Source organism: Brassica napus, chromosome C9, assembly GCF_020379485.1.
Source record: "Brassica napus cultivar Da-Ae chromosome C9, Da-Ae, whole genome shotgun sequence".
NCBI lineage: Eukaryota > Viridiplantae > Streptophyta > Magnoliopsida > Brassicales > Brassicaceae > Brassica > Brassica napus.
In genome coordinates, this window is record NC_063452.1 from 47583673 (window position 1) to 47601955 (window position 18283).

General features: G+C 28.7%; 2 protein-coding genes and 1 long non-coding RNA gene across 3 annotated transcripts; all 3 read left to right on the top strand.

Moving 5' to 3' along the window:
- Positions 1-366: 366 nt before the first annotated feature.
- LOC106432824 lies at positions 367-1774 on the top strand. The gene is made up of 2 exons (XR_001286481.3): positions 367-1129; positions 1323-1774. It is a non-coding gene; the product is annotated as an uncharacterized LOC106432824 (long non-coding RNA).
- Positions 1775-5102: 3328 nt separating this feature from the next.
- LOC111210083 lies at positions 5103-7126 on the top strand. Its single transcript, XM_022710414.2, has 2 exons — positions 5103-5667; positions 6086-7126. The coding sequence occupies exon 2, from the start codon at positions 6104-6106 to the stop codon at positions 6956-6958; it is 855 nt and encodes a 284-aa protein (XP_022566135.1). The 5' UTR covers positions 5103-5667; positions 6086-6103; the 3' UTR covers positions 6959-7126.
- Positions 7127-16186: 9060 nt separating this feature from the next.
- Positions 16187-17949, top strand: LOC106432823 (transcription factor MYBS3-like). Its single transcript, XM_013873669.3, has 3 exons — positions 16187-16661; positions 17019-17218; positions 17564-17949. The coding sequence occupies exons 1-3, from the start codon at positions 16388-16390 to the stop codon at positions 17783-17785; spliced, it is 696 nt and encodes a 231-aa protein (XP_013729123.1). The 5' UTR covers positions 16187-16387; the 3' UTR covers positions 17786-17949.
- Positions 17950-18283: the final 334 nt, after the last annotated feature.

An 18283-nucleotide genomic window follows, 5' to 3' on the forward strand; every position in this document is an offset into this window, starting at 1 on the left:
ATGGCATGTAATGATTAGCACGTCCGACGGGAGTAAATCCATGAATTACGGAATCTGAAAATAATATTATTCAAAAAAGAATCAGAAAATAAATTAAAACAATTATGTTAAATAAGTGTTATAGATCGAAGATTAACTTACCTTTTCATCAAGGAAGAGAACCGTAATTCCCACAAACTCCCTGTCTTTCTTGAAGTTCAGGAAATCCCAGAAGCGAGGAAGCCAGAGGCTATGCTCTGACTACTACGACCAAGACGGAGAGATTCGAAGGTTGAGTGACGGACGCCGAGACGCCGGTTTGACGAATTGGAGAGGCAGAGAGAAACATTTTCTAGAAGTTGGTTAAATCTAAGAGGAATCAATGAGTTTTGTGGAGATGCAGATTGGGTTCATCAAAGATGAGAATCATATATATAGGGTTTATATAGGGGCTACAAATCAGGAACATTTATGATCAACCGATTTAAGATGTGGACATGAAGAGTTCACCGGTGAAAAAATAGATTACGAACAGACACATGGCGCAATCTGTAACTCAAACTTGTTTGAGACACTGATGAAAAGAACCCAAACTCATGTTAAACAACAACAGTTTACAATATGAAAAAAACTATAATTGTTGCAAACTTGAGTTTTTTTTTTTCATATAACGTGATGAATCTCATTTAAAAATGAAACCCATAACACACTTGTAGGCCCGACCCTCAGAGGAAGCTGAAGAAGCAAGAGCTTCCGACCTTCATAAATATATATTAGGTTCGACCATCAATGTACAAAGTATCATTTAGCTTAGTGGTATAAATGTTGGTGTTTATATCTCAATAAACCGGATTCGAGCTATAATCTTGACATTTTTTCACACTTTTTAAAAGTAAGTCCTACAAAACGCTGACGTGACGCGATGAGTAGTGAGCAAAAACTCATCTATTATAATATAGATCGTGTGTTTTGTTGTTTTGGTTTTATTTTCTCGTGAACGACCTAATTCTAAACAAAGAGCCGCTTCACAATTTTTTAGGCTTGGCTGCACTTTTTCTTTTCTCTTTCCACTCTCTCCTTCTTACGGGTCACGACGAACTCGAACTTATAAAGGAATTATTCATCCCTTGAACCTAGATCCGTTACTGAGGTATGTTGGCTCCTACCTGATGTTGATTTGATAGACAACGTCATATTAGATACCAAATTTTTTTGTTCTGTACTTGTTATTTATGAATCATTAAACCTATCTAGCTTATATGATTGTTTTTTTTTTGGTAAAAGCTTATATGATTGTTATTTAGTTTTATCTTTGGATAAACTTACTAATCTTATTATTGCAGATAGAGATTGTCACTGGTGGCGGTGATGTCTGCGACGGCAACGGCAAAGATGGAGGAGGATGTAATGGTGGTAGCGACGACGGTGGTCGTCGAGAATGTGATGTTGGTGTCGGTGGGTTAGTGGTCGTGGTGGTGGTTGTCGCGGGGGAGAATGTGGTGACGGCGGAGGATTAATTCCACTTTCGTGTTGAACTTTAAGTGGTTTTTTGTTTTTTGTTTTTTTTGTTTTTGGTTTATTTTATAATTTTAAATAGTTAATTTTACTAATTTCGTAGACATTCTGATCCCATAGATGTGGTTATGTTCTACGTATTCTTTCCACTCTACTTGAGATCATAATCACATCTTCTTCCAATTCTTTTCATTACACTCCCATCAGATTCTCTTCTAACCTTTATGTCCTTTAAACAGTCGTCGTGATGACGTTGCAAGACAAGATTCTTGTTTTTTTTTTTGTTGATTCTCCGGTTTGTTTCATGATTTGTGTTTGTTTCTTCTTGCCTGATTTGGAAGTTATTACTTATTTGGAACCTCTAGAAGAAATTTCATTGGCATCTTATGAATGTGCTGGTACTTCCTTCCCTACACCAAAATTGTGAAAACTTCTCAATCATGTGAAATATATTGATCGCAGAACCATTGGTTGGCTGTGGATCATAAGGATCGTTGGATACAGCCGAATGTTTGTTGTTACATCTCAAAACTTTTGACTGGAGAGACTATAGAGGAACAAAAGTTGATAAAGAGGTGGCTATTTATATTCTGAGGAACGCGAAGCGGTTAGTGACTGCAAGTATCTATCCTGGCTCAGTCAAGTTAGTGAGCGAACATCAGATGTTTGAGGAATTGGAGATTCCAACCAGGAGTTCAGGAGACACATATGACTTTAACATGGCCTACTTATAGGTTGCCTCGTTTCCGAGAGTTCAATGATCCACTACCTTCGGTATGTAACCCGAGCTCGGTTCCTGAATGTGTCTCATTCCATCTAGAAACTTTTCAATGGAGTCTTCACACAGGAAGAGAGGAAAAGAGAGAAATCCTTCTTTACATCCTGCAGAACGCTCCTTATTTAATAACCGCTGCGGTCTCTGTATCTTCACCTGATGGCCTGGAGAGCGAGCTACTGTTGATCGAGAAGTGGAAATGCATGCCTAAGGCTTCAACATCTTGTCAGCTTGTAACTCGACATAGGTAATATGATTTTGTTAACGTTTCCTAGAAAATTTTGTTTTAACTCTCAGTCAAAAACTACATTTTGATGCAATGTCTTTATTATGTGAAACTGAATTTTTACTTAATTATTGTTGGGGTTTCTTTTCTTCGTTGACAAAAATAAAACAGAGTTTTGTATGAAATCTTGTGGATGAGAGGTTGAAGATTGCGGGAACCGGAATTCACACCGTCGAGATTTGTTAATCGGAGGAAAGCCAAGCTAACCAAGCTTTCCCTGAAGGTCCCAGTTATCTGCTGGGCCACACACAACACAATCAATATGAAAGAGTCGAAAGTAATAAATTGTAAAAGAGCGAAAAGAGAACAAAGAGGTCTTATTTCCGAATTCGCGTTTGAGCGTGAACAACAGGTAAGATCCTAGGCCACGAGAGCTGTCGGTACATTTGCTAGTGTAGCCACCTAAGTTCTAACCTAGTCGAGTCGCAGCTCGATAGTAAAAACGGAAAAATGCCTAAATTGTTCTAAGCATTAAGTTTGCTCTGAGAAAGCTCTTTCTTGCTCCTCGCCTTAAGCCCTCCTTATATACTCTCTCTAGGTCGGTTTGCACATTTTCCTGGGCCGGATTCGTCGCGAGACGGGCTTTTCCATTTTTCGTCACCCTTCATGATTATCTTCGGAAACTTGACATTTATCTTTTTCTGCGAATAAAAAATAGACCGTCATATCAGCCTTAGGCTCAATCCTGTTCTAAAATCGTAAGTGGCCGTTTAGCAGCGGTTCAGGCCCCTTTTGGGCCGTTTTGGAACTTAGACGTTTTTACGATTTTTCCTAAGAAACAGCCGTTGGTTTTTCCGAAAGGATTCCAATTCCCCGTATAGTTAAGGCAACTGGTGTTCAAGCTAACCATAGCCATTTTATACGGCAGGCAAGAATCCATTTCGACGACCAAGTTTTTATAACTTTTCCCGAAGTCTTTCTTTGATAATCCTAAGCGAGACGAGACATGGGTATTGCGTCCAAGGGCCCGAGGATTGTGTTACGGGAACTTAGACGAGGATGCACGGTTTCGGGACGGGAGGTCGGTCCTCGCCCATGGGCGAGGTGACCTCGGCGCGGGTCGTCCTCATCCAGGGGCGAGGTGACCTCGGTTGAGACGGTCCTCGCTTACGATCGAGACCTCATACAGACTGATCCTCTTCTCGACATTCCTCGGTTCGCATCCGCGAAAAACTGTCTTTTACTTGATTGACCGTTTTCCGGGAATGTCTAGTTTTCAAGGATTGATCGAGAGTTGGTTTTCTGGGAACTTTCAAGCATTGATTCCGTCGTGACCGGTTTTGACCCCAACAAAGATAAAGAAATGGTGAATGATATTAATTTTTCTTTGCCTCTAAGGTTTGATGAAGTGTTAGTTACTTAGTTGAAGTTGCGGAAACACTTTTGATTAATGATCTTATCATGATCAGTCATAAGATTCATGAGACTTGAAACAATTACTAAAGGATCATGTATATCTTTTAATTAATTTAGGGGCCGAATAATATACATGTTAACTAATGACGTTTTGAGAACTATAGCCGAATGTTTCATTTCGCATGCACTAGACCAGCTCTGGATCTTATCGATGACTATTATACTAAACCGTTCATGACTATTATACTAAACCGTTCATGAATCTTTAGATATATCGGACACTGAGAATGTCTCCAGGCAGAACTAAACTCTTTAAAAGAGAGGTTAAACTCTTCGAATGAGATCACTCATGTGGCATTGACGGAGTGAGGGAGAGAAGCGTTGTTTTTGTTTCCTTGGGTATTTATTTGTCTGTTTCGTTTAATTAATTCTCATCTGGAAGTGATAGTTATTGATGCATGGTCTTAATCCTTGTTTGTGTACAAAACTTAGAACCAGTAATTTTAAACCTGAACAGGATTGACGGTCGAACCATGTTACATTGTGAACTACAAATATTCAGGTTGAGTTGTTAAAAAACGGGTTGGCTTGTTTTACCAAAAATCAAGTTTGTCAAAAAAACAAATCTTTAAAAAAAGATTATAATAGGATTTCAAAGAAGCATGCAGGACCATACACGTGTTATTTAGGCTTAGACGTTCGGGTACCCGGTAGCGTTCGGATCGAGTTTTTCGAATTTCGGTTCTTTTTTATAACATATCCTAGGTCCTATTCTAGTAAATTTGCAAGTACGGATCGGGTTCAGATATACCACATCGGGTTTGGGTCGGCTTTGTATCACATCATAGAACCCATAAAGTAATCATATATCATTCGGATTCGGGTTATATTGGATTTGTTCGGATATACCCGAAATAAAATCTAAAATTAAAAAATAAAACATAAGATATATATATATATATATATATATATATATATATATAATTAAGTATTTAAGGTAGTTATTTATATTTTAAATACTCATTGTTAGATAACATATCAAATTAAATATGAAATTGAATATTTGAAGTATATATTCATGTTTCATATAATTTTGGACATTAGGATCGGTTTTTTCGGATATCTTTTCGGATATTTTGGTTTTTTCGTTTTTTCGGGTTACCCGTTCGGGTTCGGTTAATAACACTTCGGGTTCGGATATGTTTTGTACCACCTTACAAGACCCATTTAGATATTTTTTACATTTCAGATCGGATACTGATCGGATTTTTTGGTTCGGGTTCGGTTCGAATTTCGGGTTATAGATATTATGCCCAGGCCTAGTGTTATTGTTCAAAGAATCACTGTAACTCACAACTATAGCTCTCTAAAATTAAAGCATTGATTTCATATTTGTTCCTACTTGGTTTTCGTCTATAATTAAAATTTATTTCATAACTATTTCTATGAAAACTTTATTGTGTGATTTAACTTAATCAAACTCACTCGAACGATAATATAATTTATGATCCATCCCAAAACGTTTTTGGTTTAGTCACCGACCCTGTATTAAAACAGTTACTTAAATCTCAACAAATCCTAAACAATAAAATCCAAACTAATTATACAATCTTTAAATATCCCTTGATAATTATCTACTTCTATTTCAGACATTTTTCCTTTTCATCACGTTGTGCAAAAGAAAAAAAAAAAATAAAGCAGCTCTCCTCGTAATAGTCTGGCTTGTGGTTTTTGGTTCCCAAAAAAATTATACAAGGTATGCCATCGATTTCTTCGTAAGTCCTTTGTTGTCATGTTCACAAATCGTATTTATTTGATATATGTATGTGTATCTATTGACATAATTTGAAATTAGATTTTTTTTTTTTGTAAAGAAAGATAGAACTTTCTTTTGATCTAGTATACATGCATATGTTTGAATTTATATGAAGAATTAAGAGATGTAGGCCTCTCCAGTTTAGTGTTTGTATTTGGTTCCTCTTACCTTTTGAGTTCAGATTTGTCAGTGCTTGATTTATGGTGTGGAATAATTTAAGTTATAAGTTTCTTACAAAATTGTTCCTTGAATAATCCCTTTTCTATTTAGTTGGGAAATAATTGGATATTTTTTGCTGAAATTATATATATGATTTTTGATTCAGGCTTACTAATTGCAAGTTTTTTTTATTGTAAAGTTTATCAGGGCCTTAATTATGACGACGGCTTTTGTTCCACTATTTGATGGGAGTCATTATGAATGTTGGAGTTTAAAAATGAAAACGTTTTTGAAGACTATCGATCTATGGGACGTCGTGGAGACAGGAACTCAGCAAGAACCGCTGCGTGAGAGTTCATGGTCATCGAATGAATTCGATGGAGAATGTTATGCATCATCAGCTGCTGATTACTATTCAGCATGTTGGAAACAATATATGGAAGCAAAAGACGTAAACGCACTTTATTTAATCCAAACTGCATTAAGCCATGAGATTCTTCCATGGATAGCTTTTGCTACATCATCAAAGGAAGCATGGGAAATTCTGTTAGTGAAATCAGTAGGTGGTCCTATATTTCAAGCTAGAAAGCTATCTGATCTCCAGAAAGAGTACAAGGATATGACAATGATGGATTCGGAAACGATTCATGAATTCACTGGAAAACTAATGGAGCTTGTGTTTCGTATGAAGTCGTGTGGGTGGAAGGTTGAAGATAAAGAATTGGTGAAGAAGATTATATCCTCATTACCTTCAAAATTTGATAAAGTCTTGGTGGATATTGCGGAAACACTTTCGATTAGTATCCTTATCGATTGTTTGCTAGTTCATGAATACAATATTATGAGACAGGTTCAAGAGTACTCTTTGGAAGAATCAGTTGCTGACAGTGTTGATGTGGAAGAAAGTCTTCAAGAAGAAGCTGAAATATTATATTCTTTGAATGAGATCACTCAATGCCAAGTGGCATCCATGGAGAGACAAGGAGAAGTGTTGTCGGTGGTGCAGGAGAATCGAAAAATGCTTATGCAGCTGCAAAAACAAATGGTGGCCTTAATGCAACATACACTCTGAGTAGTTGCAAAGACTTGGTTGGTTTGGTTTTGGTTTCGTCTTTTTTTTTTGTTCTTTTTATTGGTTTGGCTTTTTTTCTTCTCTTTTTTTTCTGAAAGTAATAACTATGACACGTGACTATTTGAATTACTGTGGGTTTTATTCTTATTAGGTGGATATTATTTTATCTATTTTTTACTTTTTAGAGGTTGCCTTTCGACGATATAAATATATATTTTGCTTACGAACAAAATCTAAGACCTTCTCTAAACATAAAATAGCCGTAGAATCCGTCTCGTAACCGCAGAATATTTACCTCCACTCACCAGGTTTTTGGCTGTACGTAGCGATAGGTCATAGAAATACATCCCCTTGTATGATAGCGTTAGCAATAAATGAAACTACATCAATCCGAGGGTAGTCCATATATTTATGTGGTTCCCTATTACTTACGCTTTTTTATACACAAATTAGTGTCCTAAAATATGTGTAAAGATTACAGGAGAAACTCAAACGTATGCAATAGAACAGATCTACTGTCTTTTTTAAACACGGAACAGATCTACAGATTTATAGATGTTAGTGCTCCAGTACAGTAAATATATATAACTGAGTAAATTCACATTAGGGTTGCTACAAATTCGAGTTAGTATCTCCAGTTTTGCCAATCAAGCCAAAATAATTCTTATAAAAAAAGTCCTTTCCTGTATTAGAGACAAAGTCGTCATAAATAATATAAAATATATGAACTAATCAATTTATCACCAATTGGTTTTAAATTGAAAACTCGTCTAATTTAATATCATGAACTCTTTAATCTTGGTAAAATCATCTAGTTACTTGTTGGGCACAAAACAAAAACGATGATTTTGAGTTATGGGTCTCCATCTCTTCTGATCTCGTTGAAATCAGACCCCTTCTGATCTGATCAACATGAATGGTATATGTTATGATAAATCATGATCCCCAACCTTCTGAATTGTTGTAGCCTAAGAAGACAACTTCTTACTAAGATCAAATTTCATTAATTGTAGAATTTAAGTAACCGAATTATATGCTGGCAACATAAATCGGATATGATAAATCATGAATCCCCACTATTGTCCCCATATGAATCAACATTAATATTTGACAAAAGTAAATGAATCAGCATTCATAGATTATTATATTATCAACATGAACCCCCATCATATCATATAATCATATTATATGTTCGTTGGATAAAATCAACATCAAAAGATTCGTATAGGATCAATATGAATCCACATTAAGTATCTAAACCATATAGAATCGATGTAGGATATAACGCTATAATTGATCAGTTAGTGTATATTTCTTGTCACGATTAATAGATTATTTAAAGATGAATATGAATCCCCGTTAAAGTATTCATACTTTCTTTTTGGTCAAATAAAAGTATGCATACTATATACAGTATGTGAAAGATGGAATCGACATTAAAAGATTATTCTATGATCAAATATGAATCATTGTCCTCCAATACTAACTACTAACTCGGCATTCCTAACTTAACAATAGAATCTCCATACTGCGGAGAAATTCTAAGTTCTAACCATAATATAATAGTAAATGCATGTTGGGTAGTTGTGCTTTGTCGACTAACCATTATCGATTATAATATTTGATAATATCAAGCAAATTGGTAAAATAAAAGTATATATATTGATGACTCTTCCGTCCAACTAATATACTGGAGAAACATAAGATCCAAATTAGTATATTCTATCGAACAAAACCTATAAATATATATTACGTGTTTTTTTCAAATAAATAAGGCCCTTTTGTCGTTTCTAATTTACAAAAAAAAAAAGAGGAAATTATTATAGTTTTATTTATTTTATTTTCCTCATTTTATTAGGTTATCCAACTACCCACCTCCCCAAAACTATTGGAGGATCCAAGTCTCCTCCCTCTCAACCACAAAGCTACATTTCTTTTGCAGAAAGATATGGACCTTTATGATAGTATATAAATACATGTAGATTCCATTCTCATTATAGCTTTTTTTGTTCACTCCGTTATTGATAACTTATACATCGTTCTTCAAATCACAGATTCTATAAAACATAAATACCAAAGTTATATACGTATATACTAGGTATTTTGACTGCAATTGCGGGCTTAATAATTTTACAAAAAATTATAAATAGATATATTATCAATTCAAAACCCATTAGAATAAATTATTTTTATTTTTTTGAAATATTTTTAATAAATTAAATATTAAAAATTTATATACAATTAACTTTTTATTTTGATAAAATATCTTTTATTACGTAATATAAACTTGAAAACATTTATATACGTACACATAAAACTATATACATGGATTTATATATATTTTAAAAATATTATGATTTAAAATATTTTTGGATAACATAATATAGAATAATTTTAGATAATGATGATTTTAAAACTAATGAAATTTGTTTTAAATTTATGGTTAATTATATATTACAACGTGTTTTGCCTGCACTTGCGGGCGTAATAAGTTTACAAGAAAAATGTAAATAGATATATTATTAATTTTATACATAGGATAAAGTATTTTATCATAAAATATCATTTATTACATAAAATAAACTTGTAAACATTCATATATACACAAAACTATATACATGGATTTATATTAATTTTTAAATATTATGAAGTAAAGTAATTTTGGATAACATGTATAAAATCTTTCTAGTAATGAAGATATCAAATATATTTTACTCGATAATTTATTAAGGGTAACTATAAACATTACATATTTAATATGAGAGCGAAAAAATCATTTCGCAAATAATAGTATTAATAAATACTTTGAATTATTTGTCCACCTTTTCAGAAATTATTACAATAAGTAATTTTGATTGTCCTAAAACATTTATTTTAAAAGATAAATGTTTCATTCTACCTTATGTGATATATATTAAAATAAAATCCGTTTAATATCAGTAAACCAAATATGATATAAACATATATAATAATATTTCAATAATACTAAGGTAAATATAATATAAGTTTAACTATGAAATGATCGTTATAATTTTTAATTATTTTCAAGATAATAATAAATTATCATGTAAATTGCTAAAATTATATATTAAATTAATAATTGAGCATAAAATATAATTAATTATTATAATTGAGCATAAAATATAATAAATTATTAGCATCTCTATAACTTTATTTGATAAGTCAGTTTCCTATGTGTCGCACTCACGTTTATTCTTATGATGGTTAATTACCGAGGTATCCTTAATAAATTAAAGATTTTACATTTAAATACTATATATTGGTGATTTTTTTATTTGGTTTCCTTTTTATTTTTTCCAAATAACATATACAATAAAAAAAGAAAAAATTATAAAGTTTAAAAAATGAATTTAAAACGAAAATATATGTATATATAATATGTTTTCATTAAAAGGAAAGTTCACAAAATAGTAATATACCATTTTAAAAATATTTTTAAATAACATACAATATACTTCTAAACTTTTTTTTTGTCAGCAACATTATTTTCTCCACCACAATATACTTCTAAGTAATAAAATGCTTTCTTATATCTATATTTTTTTAGATGAAAAATATATATTTGTATATAATGTAATATCGTAAAAAAAGTTCACACATATAATCTTGATACTAGAAAAAGAAATATTATTTCTTTTAAAATATAATTTAAACAATACAAAAACAATATTTTCAAATTCATAGAAATATTTTTTTTATATATCAATTTATTTTCTTAGATGATTACATAAAATAATAACATAAAAACTGATGTATGTTTAATTGACTGAAAATAGTTTATAATTATTGAAATATTTAATTTTTTCACATATTTGGTTTATTATAATATCTTTCAATTATAGAAAAAATCTATAAATTAAATTTTACTTATATAATATGATTTATGAAATAACAATCATAAATGTTTTTACTGCTTATTTTTAAGAGATATAAAAACAAAAAATAAATTTTAACAATAAAATTTTTGATCAAATAGTAAAAAAATATTTTAAAATAGCATAACAATGTATACTTTAACGAGGTAGATATATTATATTTTATCATTATTCAAAATTATTTGTTTTCATATTTATTTAATCTAAGTCACTATTATATTTTATCATTATTAAAATGTTTTATATCTCTTAAAAATAAGAAGTAAAAAATTTATGATTGTTTTTGAGAAATCATATTATATATATATATATTTAATTTAATATATACATATTTTTTTTTGCTATAATTGAAAGATATTATAGTCAATAATAAATAAAATATTTTAACAATAAATATCGTTTGATCAAATAATTAAAAATATTTTGAAAATTGCATGTATTATATACTTTAAGGAGGTATATATATCATATTTATCATTATTAGAATTATTCGTTTTCGCAATATTTAGTTTGCTTTTTGATTTTATGGTTTTATGTTTGTGGAACTTAATCTAATCATAATTAAAATACCCAAGAAAATCTAATTCTCAGTTTTAGTATTATTTAAAATAAGTTTATGTTTACCATTCAATAAATCTAAACCATAAAAATATTTAGAATTTATAAAATATTTTAATTATTGTAAATATTGATATGTGTTCATGAGTTTCCAAAATTTTATCAGTTATTTATGTATGTAAATTCCTATTGAATATCACTTCATTTTCTAATATTTTTAAAACATCAACATATAATTTGATAAATATAATGAAAATATATGCATATTGAAGCGATAAATAAAACTAATTTTATTTGACTTAACTATAATCAAAAATAATTATACTTAAGTTTGAATTTTAAAGAATATATATAACCCAATATATTCACAACATGAGTGACTCAAATAATCCAACTTATATCTAAAATCAAACATTTACTTACAATGAGAATAAATAAATTTATAATAATAATTTATTTATTTTGTAAATATAAATTATACGATTACTCAAAATATATTAAAAATGAAAATAAAGTATTAACCAACCGCTACAATTTAGTTCTTTTGTAAAATTTGTATTTATGCATGAGACTTCAGAATATTATCGTTATATTAATTTATGTAATCTGAAATCAGACAATTTGGTTTATCTTTTATTTTTCTCTAAGCATAATATATCTTAAGTTATACATAATTTTTCTAAAATATATTTGCATATCTCGGACAACAACCAGCCTAAATGCAAATAATAAAATTAATCAAAATTTTAATGTATGTAAAATAAAAATATTATAGTTGAATTCAGAGAAATAGATGCAATCTAATATACCTAAATAATAACTAAATTGACTTTAAGAACAACAAAACGACTAGATATAACATATCTAATATTATAAGTCTAACTAAAGTAATATAATATTATTAATATAAACTATAAATATAAATTATAAATACAAATTATAAATTAATTTAAAATTAAAAATAATTATAAATTCATTTAAAATTCAAAGTAATTATAAATTAATTTAAAATAAAAGTAAAATATCTACCAATTATTATAGTATATTTACTTTATAAATATTTATATCTGTGCATTAGCACGGAAAAATCACCTAGTTTGTACATTATAAAATATAAGAGCCTACGATTTTTTTTAAAACAGCCTACGATAAATATCACTTACTAATAGAATGATAAAAATTCTAACTAATAGAATGATAAAAATTCTAGCATAACTCGTGAAAGTTACAAAGTTATAATAATATTGATTAACCAATTTAATAAGTTAATCTAAAATTATTTTAAAATATGATAAATAAGCCAAATAAGAAAATTTCCAACTAAAATAATAAAAAATATGCTACATAAGCAAAATAATTTAAAATCATGAAAAAGTTAACAAATGAGCAAAATCTTATAATTTTCAATTGAAATTATTTTAAAATAAACAAAATAAACAAAATTATCAAAATTATCAACTAAAATTATTAAAAATATGATAAATAAGCAAAATAACTTAAAATCATGAAAAAGTTAACAAATGAGCAAAATCTTATAATTACCAATTAAAATTATTTTAAAATAAACAAAATAAACAAAATAAGAAAACTAAGAAAAATTATCAACTAAAATTATTAAAAATATGATAAATAATAAAAATTACTTAAAATCATGGAAATCATGACAAATCAGCAAATTTACTTCTCAAATAATAGTATAAATGTGAAATCTATATTAAAATAAAATCTTTTTAATATTACTAACCCAAATGTAATATAAAGAAGTATATAATATTTTAATATTACTAAAGTAAATAACTATGATATTATCATTAGATTTTTTTAATTATTCTCAACATAATGATAAATTATCAGTTAAATCATTCAAATTATCTATTAAGATATAACTGATCATGAAATATGACTAAAACTAAAATTATGGAAAACAAGAAATTTACTAATTAATTAAATATTAAATATTTATATACAATAACTTTTATATTTTGATAAAGCACCTTTTATTACGTAAAATAAACTTGAGCACACTCATATATACATAAAACTACATACATAGATTTATATTTTATTTTAAAATATTATAATGTAAAATATTTTTGGATAACATGATATAGAATATTTTTAGATAATCATGATTATAAAAGTAATAAAATTCGTTTTTAATTTAGGGGTAATTATATATTATGTGATATATATATATATAAACATCCAAAATTTAAAAAAATAAAATAATTCTTATATGTATATATAATCGGTATAATATTACTAAATGAAATCTATTATAAACATATATAAAATAATTTATATTACTAAAGTAAATATTTTAGGTCTATTTGCAAATTTGACTCAAAATTCAAATTCAACCCTAGAACTAACCCATATTTTTTTGAATTTTTCTTTTGCCCTATTCACCCACAAGTTCATATTATTCACGAAAATGCCATTAGTTCTTTTTTCCAAAAATGACGTTTTTACTCTCTCAACCTCATCATCTTCAAGTATTTACAAGATTGTCATTGACATCAATACACCAACCACCATGAACAACCAATCTGAAGCTCTTAATGCACCTCAAATCGACTTACACTCATTCTTTCGCAATTCTTATGAACTAAAAACAACATCTCTTTCACTTTATTTCCATATTCATCCAAAAAAACTCAAGATTTTGATTCTAAAATTTTTATGGTTTAATGAGGCGTTGAAGCTGATTCTTCGTGGGTCACTTTTGTTTGGGATTCTGGGTGCTTGGAAAAGATATATGTGTGCTAAACAAGTTATCTCACATGGAAGTCGTCTAGGGTAAACGAGTTAGTTTTGCGTTTGACCGGATTATGTCAGAAATTTGACTTTTCCTGAACGACTTACACATAAGTCGTCCAGTATAAAATTAAAAAATCAATATTTTGTTATACCTAGACGACTGCCATGTAAGTCATCGTAGGTATGTAATATTTGATGTGTGTAGTAATATTTTGTTATTAATTATTATTTCAACTTCAAGCAAAAATAATTAATTACATATTTAAAAATTAAAATTAAAAAATCATTAGCCAACTTTTTCTTAAAAATAAAACTACAAGCAAAATCAAGATCAAAATCCAAAAATTTAATTGTTATTATTTTTTAAACAAAAACCAAAATCTAAAAACCAAAATCACCATTCATGTTTTTCTAAAAACAAAAATCTACTGCAGAATCAAAAACCATAAAATAAAATCCAAAATCTAAAAATTAAAATCTAAAAGCCAAAAACCAAAATCTAAAATCTAAAATCTAAAATCTAAAAACCACCCAAACAATCATCACCTAAGTTTTCTTGAGAATTCTTATCCCTTAGTTATAATAAATTTGATTAATTTTTTGTATTATTGTGTTTTGCTATTGAAGTTGAATCAATAACTTCAATTATGTCAAGTAATTTTGGCAAGATAATATTGTGGAAAGTGAACATATTTACCAAAAAGTTTCATTAATATCTTTTCAAATTTTACAAAAAAAATCACAACTAAAGGAATGCACATGCAATTCACAAAACATACCACAAACAAAACTATTATAGATCATTCATCTACAAATACAAGCTTGGACTCCAAGAAATATATTATAAAACTATTAACTATGATATTATCATTCGATTTTTTTTAGTTATTCTCAAGATAATGATAAATTATCAGCTAAATCAATAAAATTATTTATTAATATTAATAATTGATTGTAAAATATGACTAAACCTAAAATTAAGGAAAACATGAAAAATCAGCAAATTTACTTCTCAAATAATAGTATATATACTAGATGTTTTGCCCATAAATGCAGACATAATCTTCCTATGAATACTTATTAGTTTATGTTATTAATCTAAAACCAACATAATAAGTTATTATTTATGTTTTAAAATAGATAAATCAAACATCAAAGTATTTATATATGTCATATATTTTTTTAATCAAAATATATACTTATTATTGTGTTAAGTTTTTTAAAACACTCATATATATCTTAGAAATAGTTTAGGAAATATCTTTATATAAATTTTTTGGTTGACTGATATTTAATTATAAATTGTTTTTTTTTATCTTAATTTTTAACTTTTATAATCAAAATATTGTTTTCAGATAGCAACACAATATATATAAGAATTATCTTATTTTTTAAATTTTTGATGTTTTTATTATGGCCCTTTTATTATATTATTTTATAATCAATTATTTAATATTTAATATAACATATAAACTTTATATTATTGAAAAAAACGTTTTAATTATATATAAAATTCATTGAGGGTATTTTTTAAATTAATAAATTAGTGAATCAGTTAGAAACTAATAGTAAATCAATAACCTATCTAAAAGACTAAAACCTAATAAAAATGACAAATAAGAAAAACTAACTAAATTTTGATATAACATATAAATTTATTATTATTAAAATCAAATTCGTTTTTATTTATGTACAAGATTCATAAGGGGTATTTTTTTAAATTAATAAATTAGTGACTCATCTAAAAAATAATAAATCAATGATTTAGCTAAAATTTAATAAAAACATGATAAATAAGTAAAATTAGCTAAAATCAAAGAGATAATGACAAATCAATAAATTTAATTCGCAAATAATAGTATAGATATATAGATTTATATATAAAAAAAAGATTACTGTGAAAGATACATTAAGATTTATTGATGAGCACATATCATGTTATATAAGAATCTACATCCTAGTTCATATTATGATAATTAATACATCACTGATAAAGACATGTTTCCCCTTTTGATTTTTAGTGTGAGCTTGCCTTCTTATTGGCTAAACTTAGAAAACACCAACTTGGACTACATAATCTAAGTTGTAAAATCCTCCAGTAAATAAACTTGGTCTATCCAATCATATTATCTCTCTATGCTATCCACCATTTTACATAAACCCCCAAATCTCTCTTCATCAACATCATCTCTACTTCTCTCTCTCATTCATTGCAATGGGCAGAAGATGCTCAAACTGTGGAAACGTAGGACATAACTCAAGGACATGTTCTTCTTACAAAACAAGAGTCATTAGGCTCTTTGGTGTTCATGTAGACACTAGAGGCTCTTCTCCGCAACCTCCTCCTCCTCCACCGTCGTCACTTTTAGCCGCCGCAATGAAGAAAAGCTTTAGCATGGATTGCTTGCCCGCATGTTCTACCTCTTCCTCTTCCTTCGCCGGTTATCTCTCGGACGGTCTCACCCACAGAACACCCGACCGCAAAAAGGGTTACAACTTTGACATATTTACATATACTTGTTTGGGGTTTTCCATTAGATTATGATTGGTTTTGACATATTTTAAAATTTTAGAATATATCATTATATATAAAAAAATTTGTCAACTTGTTGATCATTTATATAGAATTAAACGCTTTTTAACAAAAACATGACATGTGGCCGTATTATAATCAACTATTCCCCTATGTCAATTAATCGATTAGACTAGATTTCAAACTTTGCCAAGAGCATGCAATATATTTGTGTAAATTTCATTGTGAAGCAAAAAATGATGCATCTATACAACCTGATCATTAGACTCGGCTATTTTTTAGATAGGATTATGAATATCTTTTTAATGAGTAGGGGTTCCATGGACGGAGGAAGAGCACCGTACATTTTTAAATGGATTAGAAAAGCTTGGAAAAGGAGACTGGAGGGGAATCTCTAGAAACTTTGTCGTTACAAAATCTCCGACACAAGTGGCAAGTCATGCTCAAAAATACTTTCTCCGTCAAGCCACGACTCTCCATCACAAGAGACGCCGCACCAGTCTCTTCGATATGGCAAGTTTTAATCTTTTATACATAACAAAAAGAATTTTAACTCTAGGTACGAAATTTTAAAAAAAAAACTTTGCAAAAAAAAATCTTTAAGTAAATTCCTTAACGGAAAAAGTCACATCTTCAAAGATTTTAAAAGAAAATTTATACTGCTTTAGTAAAAGGAATTCCTATTTATTTTTTCTCAAAAGAAAAAAAGAATTCCTATTTATTTTACATACTAAATGTCAATATTTGATAAACAAAAAGTCGAGTTTTACATTAAATTAAGCTCTAATAATAAGTGCACATGAACATATGGCTTCTTAATGAGTTATAAAATTGTTTGTCAATCTATATGTTCAACAGGTTTTCGCCGGCAACGTTGAAGAAAATAATACCATTCCATGTAATGATCATTTTGGGTCGACCACAGATGTTGTTTGGAAACAAGGATCAGTCAATCCTTGTCTTGGATATCAAGCTCCGGAAGTATCCGAGTCGGGTAACTCAGTTGGACTTGATCTTGATCTGAAGCTTGCGTCTCTTCAGACTACCGAATCGAATATTAGACCCATCAGCGTTACGTGAAAAAAACATATAACACGTTTAAAATGGTTTAAGTAGTATAACTATAATGTTCACATATCTATATTAATCTTCGATCCTGTCTAGTTCGATGTTGATCCATATTAGTTAATTACTCTGATAATTTGGTTAATATTATTTAAATATTGAGAGATATTTGCCTTGGATCTACACTTTTTTTATAAACGCAATGGCCCTTATGCTTACCTTTTTGAAAATGTTAAGTTGTTTTTTATTTTGATAAAAACTAAGTTACTATATTCAACAGAAAACAGGACTAGAAAAGAACACGCGACACTACTTTTAATTTTAAGATATGATTATTTGTGTTAACTAACTTTCTCAGAAGAATTTAATATTAGTTGGTCAAAAAGAAATTAATGTTGTAGGCTTTTTGTTTAAGAAAACAATATTAGTCGATGGTAATTCCAATAAAGCTCAATCTTTTACATTGAATAATTCTGAATCCACTTCAAAACAAAACCGAGGGTAACTTTCAGA